At 35.1% G+C, this 27,173-nt stretch overlaps 1 protein-coding gene across 1 annotated transcript in view; it reads left to right on the forward strand.

The window, feature by feature from the left end:
* The first annotated feature begins 1,659 nt into the window (after nucleotides 1–1,659).
* LOC129217676 (uncharacterized) overlaps nucleotides 1,660–27,173 on the forward strand; it is a 41,454-nt gene continuing 15,940 nt past the window's right edge. The window contains exons 1-3 of the mRNA XM_054852011.1: nucleotides 1,660–1,707; nucleotides 1,740–2,525; nucleotides 25,995–26,100. Coding sequence (XP_054707986.1) covers nucleotides 1,660–1,707; nucleotides 1,740–2,525; nucleotides 25,995–26,090 — 930 coding nt within the window. The 3' untranslated portion in view covers nucleotides 26,091–26,100. The remainder of the gene's footprint in view (nucleotides 1,708–1,739; nucleotides 2,526–25,994; nucleotides 26,101–27,173) is intronic.

Raw genomic sequence — 27,173 nt, forward strand, 5'->3', positions numbered from 1 at the left:
CCCTCATCTTCATTGGTCTTTTCTCCGCAGCTCCCAACTTGTTCAATTACAGATGGCCTACAAGAAAACAACTAGGATACAAATGAAGAATCTGCTCCCTCATGACTATTCTCTGGACCAAATTATGTCAGATACACTTCCTTAAAAATATTTTAATTTCTCAATAGTTCTTCCACAGCTACTAAAATCATCGATACGTTCTGCGTATAGCTCCTCCTTTATTTGCAAAGCATTTTCTCCTTTTCAGATGAGAATCAAGAAAATAACAAGGAAACAATTTTGAAAGCTTCTTATGTCCACATTTAAGACTTTGTTTTATTATGAGTATCCAATTGTTTCATTTTTTTTCACACTTGATTTTTTTTTTTTTTTTTTTTTTTTTTTCATTGCTTTCCACTGGTTGGTATGGTTCGAAAACTAATGTCACAAGTAGTTACTTGAACAAAACTAAAAGGGAAAAAATGCTGTTTCTGTCAAAAATAGCCAAAAATTAAATTCAGAAAAACCCTTTTAATAGCGGATATGATTTTCTTTGAAAGGTTAGCAACATCATAAAATATTGAGGGAGTCTGTTAGACACATGGATTCTATCATTGGAAAGTAGTTTTTAAGAATCATTTAATCAGAGCCATCGAGTTAAGCTCTTTCCAACTGGGGAACAATTTGGGAGGGAGTCAAGTGGACATCATGCTCTGAACATGTTTTTTTTAGGATTTGAGATGCTAATGTAGCAATTTAATAAGTTTTTACATATTTTTAAGAATTTACCTCTTTAAATCTTTGCTTTTAGCTGCTCGTCATCTTACCCCATAAGTGGAGTAAGAGATCGAAAAACGCTTTTTGTTTTTGCTGACATATTTTTCATATTTCAAAAGGAGATAACCAGAGTTTTTTTTTTTTTTTTTTTGTAAATCAAACTAAACAATTTGAAGAAGTCGTGGGTATAGGTTCAAAAATTTTAATTCACATCCTGAAGCGAGGAAAAACTTTCGAAGCTTCATACCGGCACCTGTCACACTTTTTCCAATGCTGTAAAATAGTTGAAGGTTAAGAAAAAAAAAAGAACTTTTTTGGTTCGTTACAAATATGAATAGTTTCAAGCCACAAAGTTTCACAAACATTTTCAATGGATTGAAAAGGGAATAAAAGGTGAAAAATAAAATGATCATTCACATACGTCGACCCCTCATTTCAAATTTTTCCAGGGGAGGGGGGCAAATGATTGAGTACTCAAAGCAAATATATTCAGAAAACACAAAAAAAAAACACATCCACTTTTCTGCAAAAATATTCATTTTTCAAAGCCTGACCCCCCTAAATGACAGGCCTGCACATACGTCTCTTAAAATAATCAATGTTATTGTGGCCAAAATTTTACTTTTACACATTTTATTTTCTCTTCCTAGAAAGAAAAATTTGGGATCCTAAGAGTTTCTTGGCATGTCCCAAAGACAATTAAAATACTGATAAGTATTTAGATTCATTGGAAAACTACAATGTACACAATTCCTGAGGAAGGAATTCATGCTAACGAGAGTGGAAAAATAAACTTAGAACCAAATTCTTCATTTATTGAAAAAGATATTCATAATACTTCATATCATTCTGATATTTCTAAATATGAATCTGATTCGAATCTTAGAGCAAGTGAAACGCCGAATGACGTCATCGAAAGAAAAATCAAATCCACAAGAAATATTCAAAATAGTCAGTCTCTATCCCTTATTGACATTACTCAGGAGGCAATTGCTGCAGATAGCGCGACGTTTGATGATGATAAGAGAAGGCCATCTTTTGTAAGTAAGGCGACAACTAAAATAAATGTTTTTAAGAGTTCGAGTTCTTATCTTCAAGTTCAAGATTACCATTCGAATTTAAATCATACCCATGAGTACGAAGAAATTGAAAAGATAGAAACTTTAAAAGCTTCGAATTTCTCGCGGTTCTCTCAAAATGCAGAACTATTTCTGAACGAACCGTTGGTAGAAGGGTCAGCACTGATTCATAGCTCAAGTGAAAAGAATCTCGAGAAGGTATCTGAAGATCTTGTTTTCGTGAACCTCAACAGATTAGAAGACGTCGAAACAAAATCCTGCAAGAACGTGAAAGTTGAACCATTGCAAAATTTGAACCAAAGATCAGGCTCTATGCAATGGATTCAGAACGCATTTCAAAATGTTGGTCAGAGATTCCTCGACTTACGCAGGCCAAGTGATATTGTCGCCGATCACATGCGCAAAAGCAACGAAGAGATAGAGATGGATCAGGATCAATATTGTGTTTTGAGTGAACTGCAGCATGATGTAGCGAGATTCACTGGGAGACGTTTCAGTGAGAACGTAGTTGGAAAGCAAAAGAAGCTTCTGTTTTCTACAGGATTTGGAAATTTGAAAGGGTTGTGGAAGGATCGACAAGCTGCAAACAAGCGCCAGCAAGAAGACGACTTCGATCGAACTCGTCCAGATGTTTGTCCCCTCTTTAACTTTCCTAAAAAAGGAGATGAAGACGAAATTATTCTTGATGCCGTAAGTATGGAAACCATTATTGTTTTTGTTACTTTTTAGTTTTATTTTTAAGCAGTACTATTTTATTTAAAAGAGGTAGAAAAGTTTTTTCCCCACTTTAGTCTGCTACATTAACTTTGTTGCCTTAAATTTTATTCTTACAAATGTGGGGGGTTTCGACCAAAATTGAATGCCTCAATTAACTAATAGTTAATACGAAATTCAGCCCAAGAAACATAAAGTACTTAAAATCCTTCATAATGCTGTCTGGTGCTCATGTTACGTTTTCACTGTGTTAGAAAATGCAGAGGTTTTTCGTTACATCGCGCATGTCGACAAAAAAAAAAAAAAAAAAAAGCGCGCTATAGTGTGGCTCAAATAAGTTGAAACTTGTCCTTGGAAATGCTTCCTTCTTCAGGTAATGGCGATCAGTTAAATTGGGTTGCTTTCATATTCGCGCCAAAAACACTTCCCTTTTCCACGAAACTCCTCAAAATGAGGTATACATTATGAAGGTCAAGCTACAACTTATCAGAGCCACACTACATGATAATATAGCCAAAATTCGAGGACATAGAATTAATGTACTTTAAATGTACACAAAAAAGATATGTTCACTAGGGTGGATCGAAAAAAATGAAATTTCGAATCTTAATTTGGAATACCTACCAAAAGCTGTGCATATGTAAGAACAATAAACATGTAAAATATTATCAAGTTTGAATAACTCCTTAAGGGTCCTACCAAGGCTTGAATTTCTCCAAAAATGGGAAAAAAGGTCAATTTTTCAAAATTTTTATGAAAATAATAAGGTTAAAATTTTTTGTTCTAATACCTTTAAAATGTTTCTTTTTAACACGCTTTTCATGTATCTTCAAAATTATTTACATTTTTTGCAGTATTAGGTTCGCACACAAGTTCGTAAAATTTTGTGAAATTTCTAAAAACTGACTTTTTTCAAGCTTTTTTGCACATTGCAGTATTTTTTTTCTTTTAAAGTCCTTTTTTTTTTTTTTTTTGCAATGATTGTGCAGAATGCAGTTTTAAATGGAAATAAAATTATAGTTCATTACATTAACAGCCCAGCACCTATGACAAGGAGCGTAATTGCTTCAAACTGGACCAATGATAAAGTGTCGCACATGTCTAGCAATTTACCTATTGGTCCTGCGAAAATTCACATGGACCAACAGTTTCACTATCAAGTAATGTGAACAGGTGACGCAAAGGCTGCTCGCATGCAGTTCGCAGATTAACATTTGACAGGATGTCCGATTTTATTATCTATGGCCGCAATTGCACCGTTCTTTTTTTTAGTATTCGTGGCCGTGCCATCACAGCCAAAAGATCCTTAAGGTTTAAATAAATTTTCAGCTCAAAAATCACATTGCTGTCGCGACATGTTTTCCCGTTCCCGAAGTTGGCGTCACATGACCCAAATAAAGAGAATTGAATTTTTCAACCATGGATTCTTAGCTTATGGTTCTTCTGTGGTATATCTATCTCCAACCATTTCTTTTTGTCATAGTTTTGTCTTTTCGGCTATCGAAAAATGTACTTTTCAAACTCTTTCACTTCTAGTTTGCAGGTTTTGAAGAGAAGCACTTGCATCGTCTGTGACACCTGGGACACTTCTTGCGCTGTCTCCGAATTTTATTCCTATCAACGACTTTAGTGTGATAATTATTTGACACAGTACCAAAATCCTGTAATGTTTCTGATGCAATTGCTGCAGCACATCGCACATCTGTCAGAAATACCGTACTGATAGCACATTCTTGATAGCGTTGGCAGAGAAAGCCTCATTTGTTCCACTTTTGAAGTGACATCAACACCAAAAGATGTTGATGGCTCTGTTGACGGGAGTATAGCCGTTGCAAATTTTTCTTCTTCTGGAATCGAAACAAAACTTTGCTGTTCCTCATCAGTGTTGTTACAGCATCTCGTTACGTAAGTAAAAATCTGAAAAAATTATTGATCCTGTCATTCAATGAAATGCCTATTTTTGCCACCCGGAAAAAAATTCTCTTAACAGTGATCACTGATGAACGAAAGTACATGAGAGAACTGGCTTTGCGAAGATTTTGAAGGCCAGACAAGTGGCTTCTGTTCATGAAGAAATAAGAGAATTCTATAATTCAAAGATTAACTTTAATGCATCAAACTACTATGATGTTATCAACCGGCAAGAATGTGCAATAACTGCCACACCTCTCCTATTTTAACTGGCATATCTAATTAAAATATTCAACAAGAGATTGAAAACACCAACGCCGATTTTGCATTCGTTTAGTTCCTCTGTCACACGCAGGTGGTGGAATGCTGTGCTAATATGGTGACAGAAGCTTCTTTGTTTGTGATTAGTCGATCGGCAAGAGATGGCTTCATATGAGCAAAAATCAAACCTCGAAGTAGTCATCGTTTGAATCAAAAAATAGTTTCAAAGAGATTTTATGAATGGATGTGACGAACTGACTATTTTATGTGGCTTTAACTAATTGATACTTTTCAAGTCCCTCATTTTGTGAAATATTGATGTTTATCTGTTAGAGCGACTATGTGTGAGTAAATATACATTCTTGGTAACCAATGCACTTCTCTCTGTTTTTTTAGTTAATACAACTAAATCATCTTGATAGTTTACTTCTAATATAAAATGAATAATATATTTATGCTTAATACATGTGGCTCGGCAGATGGAAAAGGTAGAATGGAACTCGAAATGCAGCCATTTCTTTTTAGTGGATGCTGGGCTCTTAATGTAATAAAATTTAACTTCACTTCCGTTTAAAACTGCATTATGTACAGGCGTTGTAAAAAAGAAAACTGGACTTTAAAAGAAGAAACATTGCAATGTGCAAAAAAGCTTTAAAAAAGTCAGTTTTTGGTTAATTTCGCGAAAACTAACGGCTTATGGGCGAACTTAATGGTGCAAAGACTGTAAATAATATTGAAGATACATGAAAAGAGTGTTCAAAGGAATCATTTTAACCGCATTATAACAAAAAATTTAAACACTAGTATTTTCATAAAAAAAAATTTAAAATTGATCTTTTTTCCTATTTTTGAGGAAATTCAAGCCTTGGTAGGACCCTCAAAGAGTTGTTCAAACTTGATAATATTTTACATGTGTGTTGTACTTACACATGCACAGCTTTTGGCAGGTATTCCAAATTAAGATTCAAAATTTCGTTTTTTTCGATCCACCCTAATGTGCACAGCCGACAGAGTATTTACAAAAATGACGTAAATTATAATGACTTTCTTAACAAAGACAGCAAAAGAAAACTATATATTAATAGCTTTTTCAAGGTAAAAATGAATTCAAAATATTTTAATTGATTTTTCATTGAAATGAGAACCCAAAGCTGCAACTACTGCTCATTTGAATTGTTGTTCACAGGCTCAACAACAAAAGTAATGACCGCACTGGGGAAATAAAATCTTACTAGTTCAAATTGAAAACCAAATTTTTTTTTTAATTTTAAACTTTCCCCTAAGATAATAGAGAAAGGGGGATTCAGTGAACATTGAAATCATAGTGTCTGTGAGAATGGAAGTTCCATGTTTGCTCGGATGCTAGTAGACATTAAGAGTCTTTTTACTTCCTTTTACAAAAAAGGAAGTATTGTATTCGCAAAAAAAATTTCACTCAAAAATCGGCCTTAATTTCCATTTTTCTGAACCCCGAATGAATGTTGAGTTTTTTTTTCGAACCGACCACACGTGGATGTATGCCTAGGAACTTACAGACACCCGAAATATCCATTTCGACAGCCCCCGAGTTAATTACAACGAATTTTCTCGTGACGTCCGTATGTACGTATGTGTGTATGTATCTCGCATAACTCAACAACGGTATGTCCTAGAAAGTTGAAATTTTGTACGTAGACTCCTAGTGAGGCCTAGTTGTGCACCTTCCCTTTTGGTTGCAGTCGGATGCTCTTAAGGGGTTTTTTCTTGCCCCTTTTTGGGGGAAAATCATTGCTAATTTCGATGTAAAACTCAAGTGGTGTTATAATTTGTCGGACACTTGGCGATATATCGCCAGTCTTTTGGTCGCCAAGTTTCGTCGCCAACTTAGCGACAAATTTGGCGATTTTTTTTTTAAATCTGGTTTTAATTTGGCCACTGTTGGAGATATTTAAAGAGTAAACTATTGAATCACATTAAAAATGCCAATAATGTGGAAATTACATTAAATTGAAGAAAAAGTAAGTCATGTGATGCACACATCAGCTCGTTTTCTTTTTTTTTTTTCTAAGCTGGACACTTTTGATAGTTGATGTCTCAATTTTCGTAACAATTTCAGGATGTTAGTGGTACTATGATAAGAAAAAGTGAAGTTTCTTTTTTTTTATTTAACTGATTTGTTTGTCCTTGAGTAATGGTCAAAGTTTAAGGTATTGAAAAAAAAGCGCTAACTATATAATACAAATACAAATACAAAAGCGACGACCAGCAACAGGCTCTGGGCCCAGCTAGACTGGTCCTAGTCAATTTACAATCCCCAGTGAAGATCTTTTCCGGTAAGCTGTTCCAAGGTTCCACTACCCTGCTAAAATAATAATTTTTCCTAATATCCATGTTAGCCTGAGATTTAAATAGCTAAAAACAATGACCCCTTGTCCTGTTTTCAGTGCTAAACTTCAGCCCCGTAACATATTTCATTTTAATAAATTTAAACAACTGAATCATGTCCCCTCGGTCTCTTCTTTGCTCAAGACTGTACATTTTTAGCCTTCTAAGCCTGGAATCATAATCTAAGTGGGAAAGTCCACTTATTAGCTTTGTATCCCGCCTTTGAACCCTTTCCAATATATTAATGTCTTTCTTAAGATAAGGAGACCAAAACTGACATACTCCAAATGGGGTCTTACCAAACTTCTATATAAGGGCTGAAGAACTTCTTTAGATTTGTTTGAAATATATCTATTGATAAACCCAAGCATCTTATTGGCTTTGTTGCTAGCAATGCATCATAGGCGGATTTAGGTCGAAATATTTGGGGGTGCAACAATAACAAGGATCTGGGGAAGGGGGGGGTATTCCCGGAATAACAAGGCAGTGGCGAAATCAGGAAATAATTTTAGGGCGGGACACACTTTTAAATCTAAAAAACGCAATGTAAACCATATTTGGTAAGATTAGGGGGATGGGCAATTCTTAACATTTCAAACTGCAGAAAAAGTCTTAAACGAAAGTCGATATTAGAAGCAATGGATGAATCAGGCTACTGGTTTGGAATGGGATTCACGCCCCCAGAAAAAATTTGAAATAGTAGTTTTGGAAACGCAGTTTTACAGTTCTTGGTGATATTTTAAGGGCAAGAAAGGTACGTGTGGCTCTAAAGCTATTTTTAGAAATTTTAGTCTTATAAATGTGATTATAGTCCATATTTATAGTTTGGGTTAGGAATGAGACTCACAGATTGTCTCCAATCGATTTTTTGAAAAGCAGATAGAAATACGTAACCCCTTCCCCACGCTACCTCTTTAACTTTTCATAATTGAAGTTCCAAAAATACTACGGAGGACAATTTTTTGCTGCTGTTACCGGACGGGGTGTTCTGGAGCTCTCCCCTGTAAAATTTTCGAAATTGAAGTCCTAAAAATGAAGTCCTTCTGCAATACTCCATGGTATTAAAGAAAAAGGATTCTTCCACTTAAATATTTCGAAATAATAGTTTTCAAAACCAAAGTATTAACACTCTTCAATGATATTAGAGAAAGGGGGTCGGAGGCCCTTGTTCGAATATTTTCCAAAATTGAAGTCTTAAACACATGAGTGTGAGACCATATTTGGTAACGTTAGGGCTACTGCAGTTTTTCAAAACTGAAGCTCCAAAAACGCAATTTTAAACGATTTTTCGATGCATTTAGGTGGTTAGAAGATCTTTCTTGGAAATTTTGCGAAAGTGAAGCCCAAGAAACGAAATTTGAGGTACTTTGTAACAATTTTGGCTGAAGAAAGGGCTTTGTAGAAGAAAATTTTTTAGGACTAATAGGAAAAATGAAAACGAGATAGAAAAAATGAAAAAAAAGGGAGGGGGGAGATATGAAAGAAAGAGGATTGTACCAGGAGGGGGGGGGAGGCACACGATTCGCCGCCAATAATCTGAAGCTGTTGAAAAATTTAAATGTCAATATTTCTTTTTGAAAGATAAATTAAGATTTTTTCCCAACATTCTTTTTTTTTTTTCGTAAAATAACTGCGTTTTCCCAAAATGAGATCTTTTCTTCTCTTCAAAAATAAAGAATATATTTTTCAAACATCTACTCAGCATTTTGTGGGGAGGGTCACCAGTCTTGTGTCCCCTTCCCCCTGGATGCACCACTGCAGCAAAATGTCCGGGAGTCCTCCTTCAAAAATTTTTGAAAATTCATCTTAAAAATGTTGGTTTTCGGTTGATTTCGGTGTAGATTTTATTGATAAAGTTTCTCGCAATAGCCATGTTTTTTTTTTTGTTTTTTTTTTTTTTTTTTTGCACTTTATTAGCCATTGTTGTTTTAAAATTGAAGAATTGGTATTGGTATACGAATAAATACCCAATTACAGAACATGCAATTACTATACGAATGTACAGTAATTAATCACGAATGTACAGTAATTAGTTTATAAATAACACAGCACTGAACAATAAATTGTTTGAGAAGTTTCTTTATTTGCATGAAATTATTTATTAGGTTTTTTTTTGCAAAAGGATAAAATTATTTTAATTCTTAACATGAGCACAGTTATGTTTTTCTTGCACTAGCGACGTGTGGTGATACAGTGGATTCAAGTAAATTTACTAGTATAATCAGCTATGATTTTTTTTCCTCAACTGCGTTTCTGAGTGAAATATACTAAACTAATTTTTTTCAAAACACCGCCAATAATTTTGGGGGTGCGGCGCACCCCCTGGCACCCCCGTAAATCCGCCTATGGCAATGCTGCACTGCTGGCTAAACTTTAAATCCTGACTTATTAAGATCCCCAGATCAGTAACTTTGTCTGCCTGACTAACGACTGAACCTTGCAAATAATAACTTGTACACTTATTTCCATGTCCCTAAATGTAGCACTTGACAGTTCCCAACATTAACAGCCATACCCCATTTATCAGCCCACTCCGTAATATGATCTAGATCCTCTTGCAGCTGATTTGCTTGTTCTTAATTCTCTACAGTCCCCATAACTTTGACATCATCAGCAAAACAATTCATGTTCCCAGAAATATTTTTGTGAATATCGTTCATAAAAACAATGAACAAAACAGGCCCTAACACTGATCCTTGAAGAACCCCGCTTAAGACCTTACTCCAATCAGGGGTGCCCACAGGGGGGGGGGGGATTATGGCGCAAGTTGCGCCATCAGAATTTTGGGGGGGATTTTTTTTTTTTAATGAAATTTTTTGAGGAAAGAAAAGTATTAAAATTTTTTCTCCGAGAATAAGTAAGATGCATTAATTATACTTTTTCGACGTACATCTTCCAAAATTTAGTAGCCTTGTCTTTTTTCAATGAAGATCACCTTAGACACAGGATAGCGTCAGAGCATGTTGCAGAAAAGGTTCAGACTGTTTAATTTCATTTTAATTTATCATGATTTTTTTCTGGAACGAGTACAATTCTGTACGATGAATAGATGTGACAGCGATGAAAAAGAAATCAAAAATGGATGAAATAAAATATTTATTATATCTTTTTTTGTTTTTGTAAGAATGTTGACCATCCTGCTCCGGCCTTTCATGGACTCACTAAAACCGGGAAAATTCAATCAGAACTAGGTTTTAAAATAATTTTTTTTGCTCTTGACTAACGATTTTTAATGCACAGGTTTTCTTTATAAAAAAATTTGAGGTTCATGAATAATTTTTCATTTCGTTTTACTTTTATGTTTTGTATCCTTTTTTAAATGGCAGTTTTTTAAATTTACCATTAGATGATTTTTACCAAATTTTCAAAAACGTTGGACTCCACAGATGGAAGTGGATCAGTTTAATCATGAACCATTTTTACATTCTTCGATAGCTAAATACATAGAAGGAAGTTTTCTATCCATAAAAATTCTCGAACTTATATGCTCAATAGATGAATCAGTTTGACCATTTCCGGAGAATATCAATCTCAGTATGTGTGTGTGTGTGACCGTTTTTTTTTTTTTTTTTTTTGGTAGTTATGCGTATTTGGGGCTTCAAATTCGAAAAAAACTTCCAGAAAAACGCCTCCTTACCATCATTAAGGACAGTCTTAAGTTTTGTTTTTAGGCTCAATTTCAAAAAAAATTTTACGGCAAAACAGTGAATTTCTTTCTTCAGATGCATTAGTATCGAAATTCATCTGCAATTGAGTTTCAGGAATTTCAATTTTTAAAACCTACCTGTGGAGGGCCCCTCAACTTCTAACATTAATATTAGAAAAGATCGTCTAAAACACCCTTTTTAAAGATACAAGTTCGAAACTTTCCCAAAGCTGCTCCTCTCCCCCTCCTTCCTCTCTGCAGTTCTCCCAAACAATCTTTAAAATATTTTAAGTTTCGTTTTTAGGTCTGAAATTCTGAAACATGTCCGGGGGAGATCTTCCGAAAACACTTCCCCCAAACATGACCAAAGGGCGGTTAAAATTGCCTTTTTGAAGCTTCAATTTCGAAAAACTGCCAGTCCGTAGCGTTACCAAAAATAGCGTACAATCGCGTTTTTAGCACTAAAATTTCAAGAAATCCCCACCTCTCTCCTTAACATGTTTGAAGCCAATCTACAGTTATGGTCTTGGAGTTCCGATTTCAGACAATTGCCGCAGAGGGCAACGAAAATTCTCTGCCTAACATCTCCAAACATCGTTTAAAACTGCGTTTTTAGACCTAAAATTTCAGAAAAGTTTCAGGGGGGAGCCCCTGAACTCCCTTCTCACTATCGTTACTGAAGATCGTCTAAAACTGCTGTTGCAGTTTTGAATTCGAAAGTGAGTGCCACCGAAACTCCCCCCCCCCTCCCCAAACTTTACTGAAGACCGCCCAAAACCGGGGCCATCGTGAAGGCAGTCGGTTTCCCTCTTTCTTTAGAAAGAGGGAAACCGACTGCCTTCACGATGGCCCCGCCAAAACTGTGTTCCAGGACGAAAATTTCAATAGAAGTGCGTGGGAGAGCTTCCAAACCCTTTCCCCTCCTAACATCATTGAAGCTCGGCTGAAATTGCGTTTGAGGGACTTCAATTTTGAAAAACGGATCGTTACCTAATGGGGTAAAGATCGCTTTCAATCGCATTTTTAACACTTTAATTTCAAAAATTTTCCAGGAAAATCACCCGAACCTTCTTTACCTAACATAACCGAAGACAATTCAAAAACGACGTGGGAGGGTCACCAAGCCTCTCCTCCGCAGAACATTACCAAATATCGTCTAAAACAGCTTTTTAGATTTATAATTTCAAAAAAACTCCGGGGGAGGGCCCCGGAACCCTTCTCCCCTACCATTATAAAACCTTTGTCTAAAACTGCGTTGTTGGAGTTTTGCATTTCGAAAAATTGCCGCGGAAGAGAAACGGAAACCTTTCCTCTCTCTAACATTACTAAAGAATGTATAAAAACTGCATTTTTAGAACTACAATTTCGAAAAAGTTCCCAAAACAGAGTCACTAAGTCACCCTTTTCCTGACATAATCGAAGCAATCTGCAATTGTGTTTTTAGAGTTTCAGTTTCAAAAAGTTTCCATGGGAGGGTCACTAAGCCTCTCCTCTCCTTAAAATTACCAAAGTTCGACAAAATTGCAAATTCGTAAATTTTCCGAAGGAGAAAACCCAGAAACCATTATTTTTGAGTCAATTTTATACTTATGATGGGAGTCGTATTGGCTTACATCGAGTAATGATTCCCACTCTAATCAAAAGCTGAATCCTCTCTCTCTCTCTCTGTGTGTGTCTATTATAAAATATATTAAGGGAAAAAAGGTCGGATGAGAGCTTGCTAAAACTCATACCCTTCCCCCTTAGAATTTTTTTATATCGCGACGGCCCTGAAAAATTGAATGTTATCATTTTAACTGAAGCTTATACATAAATTACAAATGTTGCCGGCACATACAATAAATAGAACAAATCTGTTCGCAGTAACACTCAAATTTAAAGTTCTGAGCAAGCAGCTGAACTAATTTTAGTATTAGCAGCGATTATTCGCAAGATCCTAAATTTATTACAAAAAACTATTGCTTGTACTTTTAATTGCTGTCGGAAATGCAAGCAGTTCGTTTTCGCATCTATTGTAACTTGCAAATTTAACTGGCAATGTGTGACTCTAAAAAGTGTTATGTTTAACTTAATTTAAAGGCTAGAGTGCTGTGAAATTTTTTAGGGGGGATTTGGCGCCATTGAGCTTGGGGGGATGGGCACCCCTGATTCCAATTAGAATAATTTCCCCTTACAAGATGATTGCTTTGCTGCAAATGCAATGAGTGAACCATGACAATTCTTTTAAATACTACTTGATAGGTACATGCTAGAATATAAATATTTTGGTGGCCCACTCATGGCTTTGAGGTCAGAGGTCAACTGAAACTGCTACATTTTTTACTTTTTTTTGCCTTGTTTGGGCCCGGATATCTGCTAAAGCCGTAAGTAACCCTCGAAATAAGTATATGATTAACTACTCACCACAGTATAGTACTAAGAAAAATATAAAATAGCTTTCGCTTCTTTTGGCTTTAGTAGTTAAACAATCTCAAAGTCGAAGATTTTTTAATTATGGCGATTCGAGGGGGGGGGGGGGCAAGGGGGGGCGACTGCCCCCGCACTTTTTTCATCATCAAAGATTTTCTCAACATTAAGATTTTAATTTCAAACCATTCTAGGTAAGATTATACGAACGACACCAAATATTGTCTAAAATTTCAGTTTTAAAACTTGCTTCCTTTAAACTCAAAGATGACATAAATTTGCATAAAATAAGACTCCAATTTGAGGAAACAAAATCAGGAAAAAAATTCCCGCAGATAGCGCGTGAAACTGCGTTTTAAGGCTCCAACTTAGAAAAAAAAAATCCGGAGATTTTTTTCTGAACTCCTCAAAGGAAGTTTAAAACTGAGTTCTTAGGATTTCATCAGTTCAAATATATATATATATATATATATATATATATATATATATATATATATATATATATATATATATATATATATATATATATATATATATATATATATATATATATATATATATATATATATATATTATATATATATATATATGTATATATATATATATATATATATATATATATATATATATATATATATATATATATATATATATATATATATATATATATATATATATATATATATATATACTAGGAGAACCTCCGAACCCTTTTGATCCTCCTTAAGTCATAAAAAGAGAAGTCTGAAATAACGTTTTAAAAGACGTTTAAAAAACGTTTTAAACTTTGCAAAACTTTTAGGCGTGAACCCCAAACCCTTTGCTCTAAGTTTGCTAAAGATGGCTTTAATTTACGTCTTTAACATATCAGTTTAAGATCTTTTTTTCCAGGAAAAGCCTTCTTTACCCTTACATTACCAAAGGGCTGTACAAAACCCCTTACAGTCCCAAACTTCTTCGTTTTTATTATTATCCCTTTCTGTTCTCCAAACGTTGACAAAACTCTACAAAAACGGCGTTTTTTAAAACTACAATAGCCTAAAATAGTCTTCAACTTCCAAAAAAAAAAAAATTGCCCCCGCACTTTTAAGCCCCACTCGCCGCCTCTGTGGTCAAGTTTAGAGGTCAACAACTTTTTGCGCGACGGGTCAAAGCCAATAACTTTGGGACACAGCAGTAGTATTGTCCGAGTGGTGAAGTTTTAGGTCCAGGTTAGAAACCTATGGCAACTAATCAACTTTTTTAATTACGCGGACTCAAAGTTGATAATTTGAGACAAAAAGATTCAAAGTTTTAGGTCAATTGCTCTAAAACCCCTGAGTCAATAACTTTGAGCAAGAGCTATGTAATAATGTAGTTTTAGACTCATGTCAGAAAACCATGAGATCTAATCACTTAATTAAACGTTCTCAAAAATGATGATTTCAGTATAAAAGAGCGTTTTTTTACGAGTTTATATGCGTGCTACTCAAAATCACATGAGCTCAAACTTACATAAATACTAGAAGGAATCAACAGCCCAATGTTCGTTAAGCTCCCAAAATTTCATGCTTTCAGTGTAGTAAAATTTTCTACAATCTTTACTACAACATTTCAATTTGTCTCACAAAGCTGATTCGCCATTTTGGAGACCTATTTTTCAGAGATTCTAGATCCTCAGGATTCGGATCTTGGAAGCTGAAAATTTGCATCAGGTTAGGTTCAAAGACATCTCTACGCCTCTATAAAATTTCATCCCATTCGGGGATAATCAAGCGGGGACAGTTTGATAAATCAGGCGTGGAATCACTCTGATATAACAATTATACATATCTCACCCGCATCTTTTGTTATTGTCAAACAAATCGGTGTTTTTTCTTTTCTTTTTGATGTTATATTTATATTTTTACTTATGAGCCTCAATTAATAAGTTTGTTTATTTATAAATGTTTATTACTTAGTAGTGTATATGCAAATTCTACTGTAATTATGAACTCAATCTCTTACCCAATTGCAATCCTCTTCCTAAAATACATCATTGATTTATGATCCTAATAAAGTCAAAAATATCAAAAGATGCATGTGAATTGTCAGAATGTTATATCAGAGTGATTCCACGTCAATTACCTGATTTTTCAAATTGTCCCTGCTCGATCATCCCCGAATGGGATCAAATTTTATTGAGGTGTAGAGATGTCTTTGAAACTAACCTATTCAAATGTACAGCTTCTGCGATCCGGATCCTGAGCAAGGACGCCCATATAGGGGGGCAAGGGGGGCTCGCCCCCCCCCCCCCTTAGAAATTAGAACTTCCTTGCTTTTAGTACTTTTTTCTTTGCAAAAATGTAAAAACATTTCTTCTCCAGCCATTAATGAATAAGTTATTAAAATGTCAAATTTAATTGACTCTAATCTGTTCTGAAATCTGCTTCCATGGGAAAAATATCCTGCTAAACCATGATTAAAATATCTGAGCCCCCCCCCCCTTATAATTTTTCATATGGGCGCCCATGATCCTGAAGATCTAGGATCTCCAAAATATAGTGCTCCAAAATGGCGGATCAACTTTGTGAGACGAATTGCCATGTTGTGGTAAAAGTTCAAGAAAATTTTATTACACTGGAAGCATGAAATTTTGGGAGCTTAAAGTACATTTAGCTGTTGATTCGTTCTACTATTTGTGTGAATTTGAACTCATAAGATTTTAAGATTAAAGCATGAAAACTCGTGAAAAAACGCTCTTTTATACTGAAATCATCATTTTGCTGACATGAGTCTAAAACTACACCACGTAGAGTATAATTACCGCTTAAGTTATTGACCCAGGCGTTTTAGAGTAATTGACCTAAAACTTTGATTATTTTTGTTTCAAATTCTCAACTTTGAGTTCGCGTAATTAAAAAAGTTGATTAGTTGCCATGGGTTTTTAACCTGGACCTTAAACTAAACCACTCGGACTATAACTACAGCTGTGTCCCAAAGTTGTTAACCCGTCGCGCAAAAGTTATTGACTTCTAAATATAGCCATTTTTAAAAAATCATCGACTTTGAGACCGTTTTAACTATCTAAGCCAAAAGAAACCAATGCTACTTTATATTTTTCTTTCTACTATACCGTAGTCAGTAGTTATAATCATATACTTATTTCCGAGGGTTATTCACGACTTTAGCAGATATCCGGGCCCAAACAAGGCAAAAAAGTTTTAAAAGTTGCATTTTCAATTGACCTTTGACCTCAAAGCCATGAGCCAAAATATTTATGCAAGAATGTACCTAGTATCAAGTTGTATCCACATTTAAAAGAATTGGTTAGGTTCACTCATTGCTTTTGAAGCAAAGCAGTCGTATACTTAGTTATTTTTTTCTCACGACCTTAAACTTTGACCTCCACTCAAGGGCCAACAAGTCAAATTTGAGAGGAAATAAGCTTCACTTTTTCTTATCACAATACTAGTAAAACATCCTGAAAGTTTCAGGAAAGTTGAAGGAGTCAACTATCAGGCTCCCATTCATTTTGTCCAACTTTAAAACAATATTTAAAAAAAATAGACTCTTAAAGATGTTAATACATTTGTTAAAAAATTCAACTTTAATACCTGGTAACTCTATCTCCGAATCTTGTGGAGTAGACAGCCAAAGATTTTCATAACTAGTGTTTCTGATTAGAAACATCAATTGCTTCCCCATTAATTAAGTCTATCTTCACGAATAATTCAGTTTTCAGTACGCTTGAAGTTTGAGGTTGTAAGTGGATTTCAATTTTGTTTCTTATATATTGAAATAATTTGTACCTGGTGCTGATCAGTCAAATCCAGCAATTGACCAAGTTTAACTCAAATGACAGATGTACCAAGTCTTTTGATGTTCTACTATAATATCAAAAATCTTTAAACTGCTCCCTCTAGGAGACATTCTGTGTCGACAATTTGTAAGACAATAACTAGACTTACACTCCTACACACAGATATAAAAATTTTTTAACTTTCCTTAAAACAAATATGTGTGACTCAAACTTCATATAAAAAAAATATTTTTCATTCAACTAAATAGATTTTCACTGAACACAAGTCTATTTTTGGCTCTAGTTAGAGTTGAAATGATTTTAAACAAGGAAATCACATTGGGCCAAAGAAACCCAAACGCAAAGGTAACACTGGCCTAAATGAAAAATAATTAAAAAGGGTAATACTGCCGAGCTAAGCACACAAGTCGTATCTGCACTTTTTACCGAAATTGAGTTGCGGTCACCAAGTGGTTCATCGTCACTTATTTCACCTAAATACAAAGTTTTGTGGTCATTTGTCATTGGTAAATATTTTTTAAAAAAATTTGAAAAAAGTTGCATCTGAATCAAATATATGGAAACGCAAAACTTTAACGGCAATTTCTCATTTTGAACTCAGCTGCAGATACGGCTTTTGCGCTTAGCACGGCAGAATAACACTTTAAAAGAAAATAACAAGTATTCGAATATTAAATTAAGAGTATTCTACATGTGTTAAAAAGGTTACCGCAGCTTAAAAAGAGAAATAGTAACAAAATGTTCGGGAAAAAAGGATTAGTCCAGTCAATGAACACATTGTAGCGTGCATGGAATATGCGATAATTTTTGACTTCAGAATATTGTTAGGAGTAGTTAGTAAGTAAACATACTAAAGGCCCCCGACCCTGGGGGGGGGTGAGCTAAAGGTGGGAGGGAGAGGGGAAGAATATTTTGGGTTTTTCGAGAAAATGTCGGAAACGGTGTAAAAAATGCGTTTAAAATAAAAATTCAAGCTAAATAAAGTTACTATGAAACTGTTTCTACACATATTTGTCAAATTTCCAATAATTTTCTGGGTATATGTTATGAAAAATCGATGATTTTGGGAAAAATTCTCTCTTTTTGTCAAACATTTGCTCCTCGTGTCTTTTAGGATCATTACTCATAAAAATTGACAATGACAAAGTTGTAGAGCTTTAAATTTCCTTCAATTTGATATGCTACTTTGTTATATTTTATTCAACCAATGAAAAGTTACAGAATTTCAAACAAGCACTTTCATGGCAAAAAATGGAACACTTGCCATTTAAAAATTGCAAACTGACTCGAAAGGATCGCGCACTTCTTTCTTCAATGAATTCGACAATCCTGATGGACAGTAAAGAAGTATTTGTGGATTACTACAACACAAATGATGTTTAAGGTGTATGTGGGGGGGGGGGGGGCTTAAAATTGCGATTTTGTGACAAGGGGGAAGGAGAGTAAGAAGTGTGACATCAAGCATTTTTTAAATACGAATATGTTTAAGAAAAGTAGCTTGTAAAAAGAACTTTGTGGCGGGGGGGAGGGTAAAAATGTTGAAAAAAAAAGTGACATTATTTATGGACAGCCCTTTACCAAGGAACAGGACGAAAATTTGCAAACTTACGTATATGCTGTATGAATTGGTCGACTGAGGACTTGCAGAAAGTCAGCACTATACATAGTGTTTAAGAAAATTGATAACGACATTGATTTAATTAAATTTGAATTTGTTGTTATTGAGGATACCTAGTCTACAAAACTGTTAGGCAAAAAGAGACGACTGTATAAACCATATGGACATCAACGTCAGTTAGAAAATTGAATCGACGGTCAAACAAGAAGGTTTCTGTCCAACTTTTATAATAACATTCAGCTGATAAATCCGCTAATGATGAAGCTGTTGAAAAACGAGACAAATACGCTCCGAGCTTTAGGTGATGTTGACGTTGATATTGCGAAGGCGGCTATCATCAGATGGCAAAATTCTTCGGTAGCTATCGTTTGATAGGAAGTCTTCCTGGTTGTTCTCTTGATAGCCAAATCCTCAACTGATCACAACATTCTGCCAGAAATCTAAAATCATACAACATGTATTTAAGGTATATATCAACAGTTCTTCTTCCCCTGAATCCATTGAGGCTTCTGGGGTCATATCTATCTCTCATGGTATGGTGCTCTAGCGACAGAAAAGTCCCTCAATGAGTTTCGTTACAGATCATTAATCAAAGTAGCTGCAAACATCAAGACTGATCTCTAACTCTGCCGTACCACTTAGTTAACCTGTACCTAGGAACTTAATGGTTAAATACCAGATTGGGGGTTTGGGAAAGGAGGAATGACTAACTCGTGCTGAAACTTTCGGAATCGGATGTTGCTTCTGACGGAATCTGGAAGATGATTTTGACAGATTGCTTTTCTACTAGTGACCGCAAGCTCGCATTGCTAGGGCAGTTGCAATAACGAATCAAAATATTTATCCAGGACGAAAGGGACAACGATGACATCAATACATTACCAATTTCTAAGAACAACTTTTCCACTGCTGGCGACATGACCCTTCGGCCTCAGAATAGAACCAAGATGTCACCTTAAAGATGATATTTTCATTTTCTAATTACTGTCAATCCATATTCCATGTAAAAACTTTCAAAATATGATTAATAATAATGTAATAAAAACTATAATTACAAAAAGTGCTGCCGGTCAGCTACATTTACCTTACTTCTATTATTAAAATTTTCATTATCCTGCTATAGCGTCACATAGTCATTTCAATAAGAGTAACGAAATTGAGTACATGCTAGACCTTCATGGTTTTTGATTGCTTGTCAGCTGGGTGTCGTTGTGATTGGGTATAGGCTTCGTATTTCTTTGATATCAGGTTTGAATCTGCAGTTCAAGTGTTCAGCCGGTGGATTTTCAAGACACAAAGAACCGTCAGGGTTCTTGTCACATGATTGCTCACAAGATCCCTTGAGCACCTGCTTGGCACAGACACTCTGACAAGGAGAGGTTACGGTCTCGGAAATTCAGATCGGGATGAGATTTGGCAGATTAGTAGTATCCCTTAAGGGTACTCTCAGGGTAAAGTAATAAAGCGCACTAGCCATAAAATTCCGAGAAAACAGCCTTTAAAGATTTACGCGCAACTTATTAACTAGTAGAGATTGTCCGTAAACAAGCGCCCGGCGGTCATGTGGGCAGCGCGCTGGGCTTCCATGCTGTCGATCCGGGTTCAAATCCACTGCGAGTGTTTTTTTTTTTTTTTTTGTTCATTTATAAAGTAACTGTTACAGCTTTGTACAATTTGAATTGAAGATAATGCGAAATTTTTAAACACGTAAAGCACTTGAATAGAAAAAATGGAGATAAATTAAATCGATACAAGTTAAAATTTGAATTACAAAGGCTACAAAATTACTGTGGAGCTTAATTTATAGATGATTTTTAACAATATAGTTGTTATTTATATACATACACCAGAATGATATTTATCATAAAAACATGGAAAACAAAAACTGTTTTGATATCTCGCACAATTTATAAAGGAAGATTGCTTACAGGATCAACTTTTTTGTGAAAGAGTCGTTGGAAAACATACTTCATTTACATTCAGAAAAATTTCTCTTTTGTCAGAATGTTTAGAAGTATACCAGGTATATCGAATCATTTTATCAAAAATTGGCGATGACAGTTGATGGACAATTGATTGTATTTTTATGCAGTCTTCACGGGCATTTATTTCTCTATTATTTTCAACGAGAAACGCGCAATTATGTATATTTTTTATTAAATTCTTTACCTGTCTATAAAAATAGACGTCGCAAGGTTGAACAAGTGGAGTACATTTTGGTGGAATCCCTTTAACTGAAAAGTTGGAGATTTTTCATCATCCTGGAAAATTTGGTCGTATAGTTCAGGTTTTGTTTGTCCTCCCGAAGAGTCGATAATCAATAGAAATTCTTCCTTTCCCACATAAAACTTCAAGCAAACGGTTTAAAAATTCGATGTATAGTCTTGTCGTTACCTTTCCTGATTTCGAAGATGTTATTATGACATTTTTATATTTTTGTTAGTATTTATCAATTGTTTTTTGAATTCGGGGGCCAAAAATACCAGTTGCTTTTTGTAAAAAAACAAATACAAAGGGCAGAACTTTTCCAGACAGGGTAAAAGAATATTGAGCTGTATATGAATGCATTACTCTATTCATGTCGTGCCTTTTGACGAAAATAGTTTTACTTCCCTTTCGAGCCAAAGTCCTGTTGTACGCCGACTGATACTGACATCCTGGAAAAAGGAAATGGGAATTAAAATATTTTGTCAAAATCAGGCGCGGATCCAGAGAGAGGATTGTGGGGGGGGGGGGGTCATGACCCATCTTTTAAATGACCAAATCTTCTATACATATAATAAAATAAGATGTTTGTGTGTGTGTGTGTGGCGTGCATCCCGGGAAAACGGTAAGGCCTAGAAAGATGAAATTTGGTATACAGGTGCAGTTTTTGCTGAAGATGTGCACCTCGGGCTTCGATTTTTGATATTTTAATTAGAAAAAAAGTTATTTAATGTTTTATGTGATTTTTAGCACTTTTTAGTACTTTTAGCCTCACAGACCCCGAACCAATCGCGCCGGAAAAATATTTTTTGTACTATAGCGTAGGAAATTTAATTTTAAGTATGATGAATGAAACAATTTTAAAGATAGAGCAGTTTTTAAATTTTTTATGAATTTTTGAAAAAACCTTTAATTTGCATTTTTTCCTGGGTTTTATTTTTTCTAATATCATCCTGCGAGAAGTATCAAAGCCTCATTTCTAAAATTTAAGTTGGTAATAGTAAAAACATTTCGCCCTCTTCAGAAAAAAAAGTTCTTAAAAATACGCAATAGTTTTTTTTTTTACAATTTTTTTAATGCTGAACACATCATGTCTTTCCACGCATCGGTCGAAAAAAAAGCGTTCTTCAATCTTTATGTCTCTAACGTCACTACTTTGATTTCGATTCGATATTTACGACGGAATCTTAACCGCAAACAATGTTAATCTTTTTTTTTTTTTTTACTATATAAGCTTACTTCTACATTTTATGACGTGATGACCACGTGTTTTTCCGGCAGCGCTTGCTTTTTTTCTTTCCTTTTTTTTATTTAGGGATTGCATTTATTTCTTTTTCCCATCCCCCCCCCCCACCCCCAAGCTGGACGTATTGCTGTATCTATAAAACGAAACATTTCATAGTTGTGCGCATTTAATTCAATAAAAACAGCGAGATTTTCTTTTCTTTTTCAAACGCTACTTTTTGCACACTACGGGGAGCTTTGGAGATAACTTTTTTTTTGCTCAACTTAAATAAAAAAAGCGGTTTTTTGAGTGATCTTTGTTTTTATTATGAAATGGGCGGGGAGGTTAAAATAAATAGAGGTGGATCGTAAAGATAGATAGCCGCCGAAGGCGGCAATCTTGGCATAAAAATGTGAATGGCACAAAAAAAGATAGAGATGGATTGATTAATACTGCTGCCAAATTTATTTAAACAGCCGCCGAAGGCGGCAAATGCTAAGTTAAAAAGGTAAAGTTCGCCAAACAGCCGCCGTAGGTGGCTGCTTGCATAAAAGGCGAATGGCATAAGAAGGCGAACCAGCTGGTCGCCACAGGCGGCTAGTATAGAATAAAATTGCATTTTTGGGACATATTTTGAAAAAAAATTTCCCATTTCGCACAAAAATTACCCTTTTTTACCCCTCCCTTTCCGAAAATGACCTCCTCCTAAACCAGAAGCTGGATCCGCCCTTGGTCTGAAGATTGTAAAATAAGTTTTTAATTACTTACCAGTTTTGGTCAGCATTGATAACATAATCGTTTTTGAAATTCGGTATCAACTTTAACGTCTGGATTACAAAACTGTCTGCAGAAGCCAAAGTTTCTTCGATCGTCGCAGTTTCTCTTTTTGAAACAAATTTTGTGACTTTTCGCTGACGAATGGCATGCTTCCTTTTGAAATTTTTTTACCCAACTGTCAGATGTTTTAAATTCAAAATCTGTAAACTGTCGTGCTGCTGCTAAAGCCCACTGTTGCAAGTTCCGAGTAGTAACTTGTTGATAATTCTCTCGAGCTTCTAGAAAAACGATCATATGTCCAAGAATTGATTACATCGTATTGATCTAATAGATTTCCTCCATTTTTTATTTCTTTCTCCCATTGCGATAAATATTCATTTTTTTTAACCTTTTTTTTGTAAGGTTTGTAGATTTCATGAGGGGTGAGCCGTTGCTATGTTCACAACTTTAATTTTGTAATCCAAAGGAAGATGCTCTACCTCTCTTCTTTTTTCCTCTTTTGGTTCGTATTCAGCTGATGAGCTTTGAATTTCGACTTGCTCAAAAGGTTCCTCCTCACAGTTTTCATTTTCATGAGCAAGTTCGTCATCAGTTACAAATATTTTTTCAACCAGCATATCCATAGTACGTTCATAAATTTCTTCGCCCATTAACACTGCTTCATGAGAAATTGAACTAGATGATTCTGCTGCAATCAAATGGTTTTCAGTAAGCAAGCTCTCGTAATAAACGACCGCATCTTTTAATCTCTGCTTCAACAATTCCTTGTGCAATGAATTTTGATCCATTTTGCCAACAGATTTTATTTGTTTCAGGATTACTTCAATAACCGACCATTTCGATTCACAATATTTTAAAAACTGAAATCCTTTTTCACGGTATAGAATGTTCCAGTCTAATATACAGTACAGACGATAAATAAATTTAATGATGAAAACAAATATGAACATTGCAAACAATAATAGATGGAAAATAAAGAGTTGAATATTCAATGAAAAATACAGCAGACGATAAATTTACAAATAACAGAATCAAGGAGCAAAACCATTGCTCGATAAGTACGGTTAGGTTTTTTTAAAATTTGACTACCTGCTTATATGCAATAAAACAACATTCTTACTCATCCACAAAGAAACTGATTATGTTTTTATTGCAAAAATCATTTACTTCGTCAAAGTTTATAATATCTAAAAATGTGTAATCACTTGTTTGTGAGAATAGTAAATAGAGTTTTGCAAACTGCAAAAAGCGGTAATAGTCACTTTATAAATGAACAAAAATGAAAAAACTCGCAGTGGATTTGAACCCGGATTGACCGCATGGAACCCCAGCGCGCTGCCCACACGACCACCGGGCGCTTGTTTACGAACAATCTCTACTAGTTAATAAGTTGCGCGTAAATCTTTAAAGGCTGTTTTCTCGGAATTTTATGGCTAGTGCGCTTTATTACTTTACCCTGAGAGTACCCTTAAGGGATACTACTAATATGCCAAATCTCATCCCGATCTGAATTTCCGAGACCGTAACCTCTCCTTGTGAGACAAAAAGAACGTGATATTTTTTTTTCGAAAAGTATTGGTTTTCAAGAACACGTACCAAGGGCGCCCATATAGGGTGGCAGGGGGGGGGGCTCGAGCCCCCCCCCCTTTGAAATTAGAACTTTCTTGCTCTTAGTACTTTTTTCTTTGCAAAAATGTAAAAACATTTCTTCTCCAGCCATTAATGAATTAGTTATTAAAAACGTCAAATTTTAATGACTCTAATCTGTCCTGAAATCAGTTTCCACGGGGAACATAGTCAGCTAAACCACTGGAGAAATATTTGAGCCCCCCCCCCCCCCTGCAACTTCGCATATGGGCGCCCATGACACGTACCTAAAATAACACTGAATGTGACATATATGTATGAAAACAATTTCACGATAGATTTAGTTAACTTTTACCTTTATTCGGAACACATTTTTCCCGCCGTTTCCGAGACATAATCGAAAACCACAAAATTTGGCTCCCCCTTCCCACCTTTAACTTCCCTCCCCCCCCCCCCCCCCCAGCGTCGGGGACTTTCAGTATATTTACTTATTAATTACTTTTAAGAAATTTCTTACTGAGGAAATGCTGGCTTTCTGCACTTCCTCAGTTCACTTTCATTAAATAATGCAATAGGTATGGAGCTAATTCATACTGCATAAACATAGTTCTGCAAATCTTCGTCCAATTTCTTGGTCAGAGAGGCTGTTCATAAATCATGTTACACTTTTTCTCAACATGTTGACCCCCCTCCCCATTTGTCACAAAGTACTTTTCATAAACTTTTAATAAACATATTCGTATTAAAAAATGCTTGATGTCACACTTCTTACTCTTTCCCTCCCCCTTATCACAAAGTCACAATTTTACGACCCCTTCCTAACCCCTAAACAACATTTGAGTTGTAGTAATCCACAAATACTTTATTATTCATCAGGATTGTCGAATTCATTGAAGAAAGAGGAAGTGCACGATCCTTTCGAGTCAGTTTGAAATTTTTGAATGGCAAGTGTTCCATTTTTTGCCATGAAAGTGCTTGTTTGAAATTCTGTAACTTTTCATTGGTTGAAAACAATATAACAAAGTGCCTTTTAAATTGAAGAAAATTTAAAGCTCTACAACTTTGTCATTGACAATTTTTATGAGTAATGATCCTGAAAGGCACTAGGAGCAAATGTTTGACAAAAAGAGAGAATTTTTCCCAAAATCATCGATTTTTCATAACATATACCCAGAAAATTATTGAAAATTTGACAAATATGTGTAGAAACAGTTTCATAGTAACTTTATTTAGCTTGAATTTTTATTTTAAACGCATTTTTACACCGTTTCCGACATTTTCTAGAAAAACCCAAAATTTTCTTTTCCCCTCCCTCCCACCTTTAGCTCACCCCCCAGGGTCGGGGACTTTTAGTATGTTTACTTACTAACTACCCCTAACAATATTCTGAAGTCAAAAATTATCGCATATTCCATGCACGCTACACCCCTGTTTTGAGCACTCATTGACTGGACTAGATATGAAAATTCCTATTCTATAGGTCAAAGTAGCCAGTATTCAAGACAACTAAAAATAGTAGATATTATATTCGCCGACATTAAGTCACTGAACATCATGGTTTTTTTTTTTTTTTTTAACAGTAGAAACAGGTGCAAAAGATACTCACTACACTTTAGCTTTTAGAATTTTATTTGTTTTCTTTGTACTTTTAAACTTTTTTACAGCTTCGACAAGCCATGAGGAAATGTACCATTGATAATCCCGATTCTCGCCCAACATCGGATAGCGTGTTGCTACAGTTATCTCAACTTCTGGATTAACAGACTGAAGGTAAAAATAAGTTTAACTCTTCTTTTTATGTTTTCACAAATTTTGTGCTTGCATCAGTTCATCTGGTTTAATCGGTTTCCCAAATGACAAATTTGCATTCTTTGCATGCTAGGGAATAGTGCTTGCATAAAATTTTACCTTTGTAAAGTCTAACATTGGAGGCAAATACAGTGCAAAATGAGAAGTTGGAGCACACCTTGACAATGTTTACCTGTGTGTGTGTTTGAAAAATAAAGTCATCCCTATTTTCAAAAGAGGCAACCACTTCATTCAATAAGTTGCACGCACGATGGAGCGCCTCCGCAAGTGCGTATTCCTGTTACGACCTTCTGAGGTCGACGTTTGAAGACAGCCATGTCCTTAGTCGATAGTTGCTGCGTAAATGTTCCTCCATGGTCTCCGGATCTTACACCTTGTGACTTCTGGCTGTGGAGCCCTTTTTAAATTTGCGTTCGCATTGAGATCAGATCACGTCTTTGGCCCAGTTTTAAGAAGTGATAAGCCATTGTGTGTCAGGTATTCAATCTGACATGCTTTTCAATATTGTGAGGGAGCTTTCCATCGTCTGACGGCTGTAATTCTATATGATAGGAAACACATTGAATAACTGTTATATTGAAACACTTGTATTGATGAAAATGAATTTGAACTGCAGTGTCACCTTTTCAAAAATGTGACTTTTTTTTTTCATTCTAAACAAAAATATCTCATGTTTCTGAGAATTTATGTGCTAAAATTTTGCTCCTTTAATTTGCAAAATTTTCGTAGTGCATAAGAAATATTACGTTGAAGTCCCATACACCACCACTTCACCACTTATGAAACAAAAAAAAATCATCTCACCATTTAGAGGTTTAAAAAAAAAAAATCAGAAAATTTTTGAAAATAAATTCTACATAATTTAAGTGCATATGTCTCATAGACTCTATGAAAGGTAATCTTTCCTCCCCCTTTTTTTCTCTAACTTTCGCAATAGTATAAGAATAAATTATCTTATAAAATAAACACTTTCCAATTAACGTTTTCCTTTCTTCGAATCACTTTTACTTACTCCGATCGCTGCTGACGCAAGA

The sequence above is a fragment of the Uloborus diversus genome, chromosome 1 (genome assembly GCF_026930045.1).
Source record: "Uloborus diversus isolate 005 chromosome 1, Udiv.v.3.1, whole genome shotgun sequence".
Lineage (NCBI taxonomy): Eukaryota > Metazoa > Arthropoda > Arachnida > Araneae > Uloboridae > Uloborus > Uloborus diversus.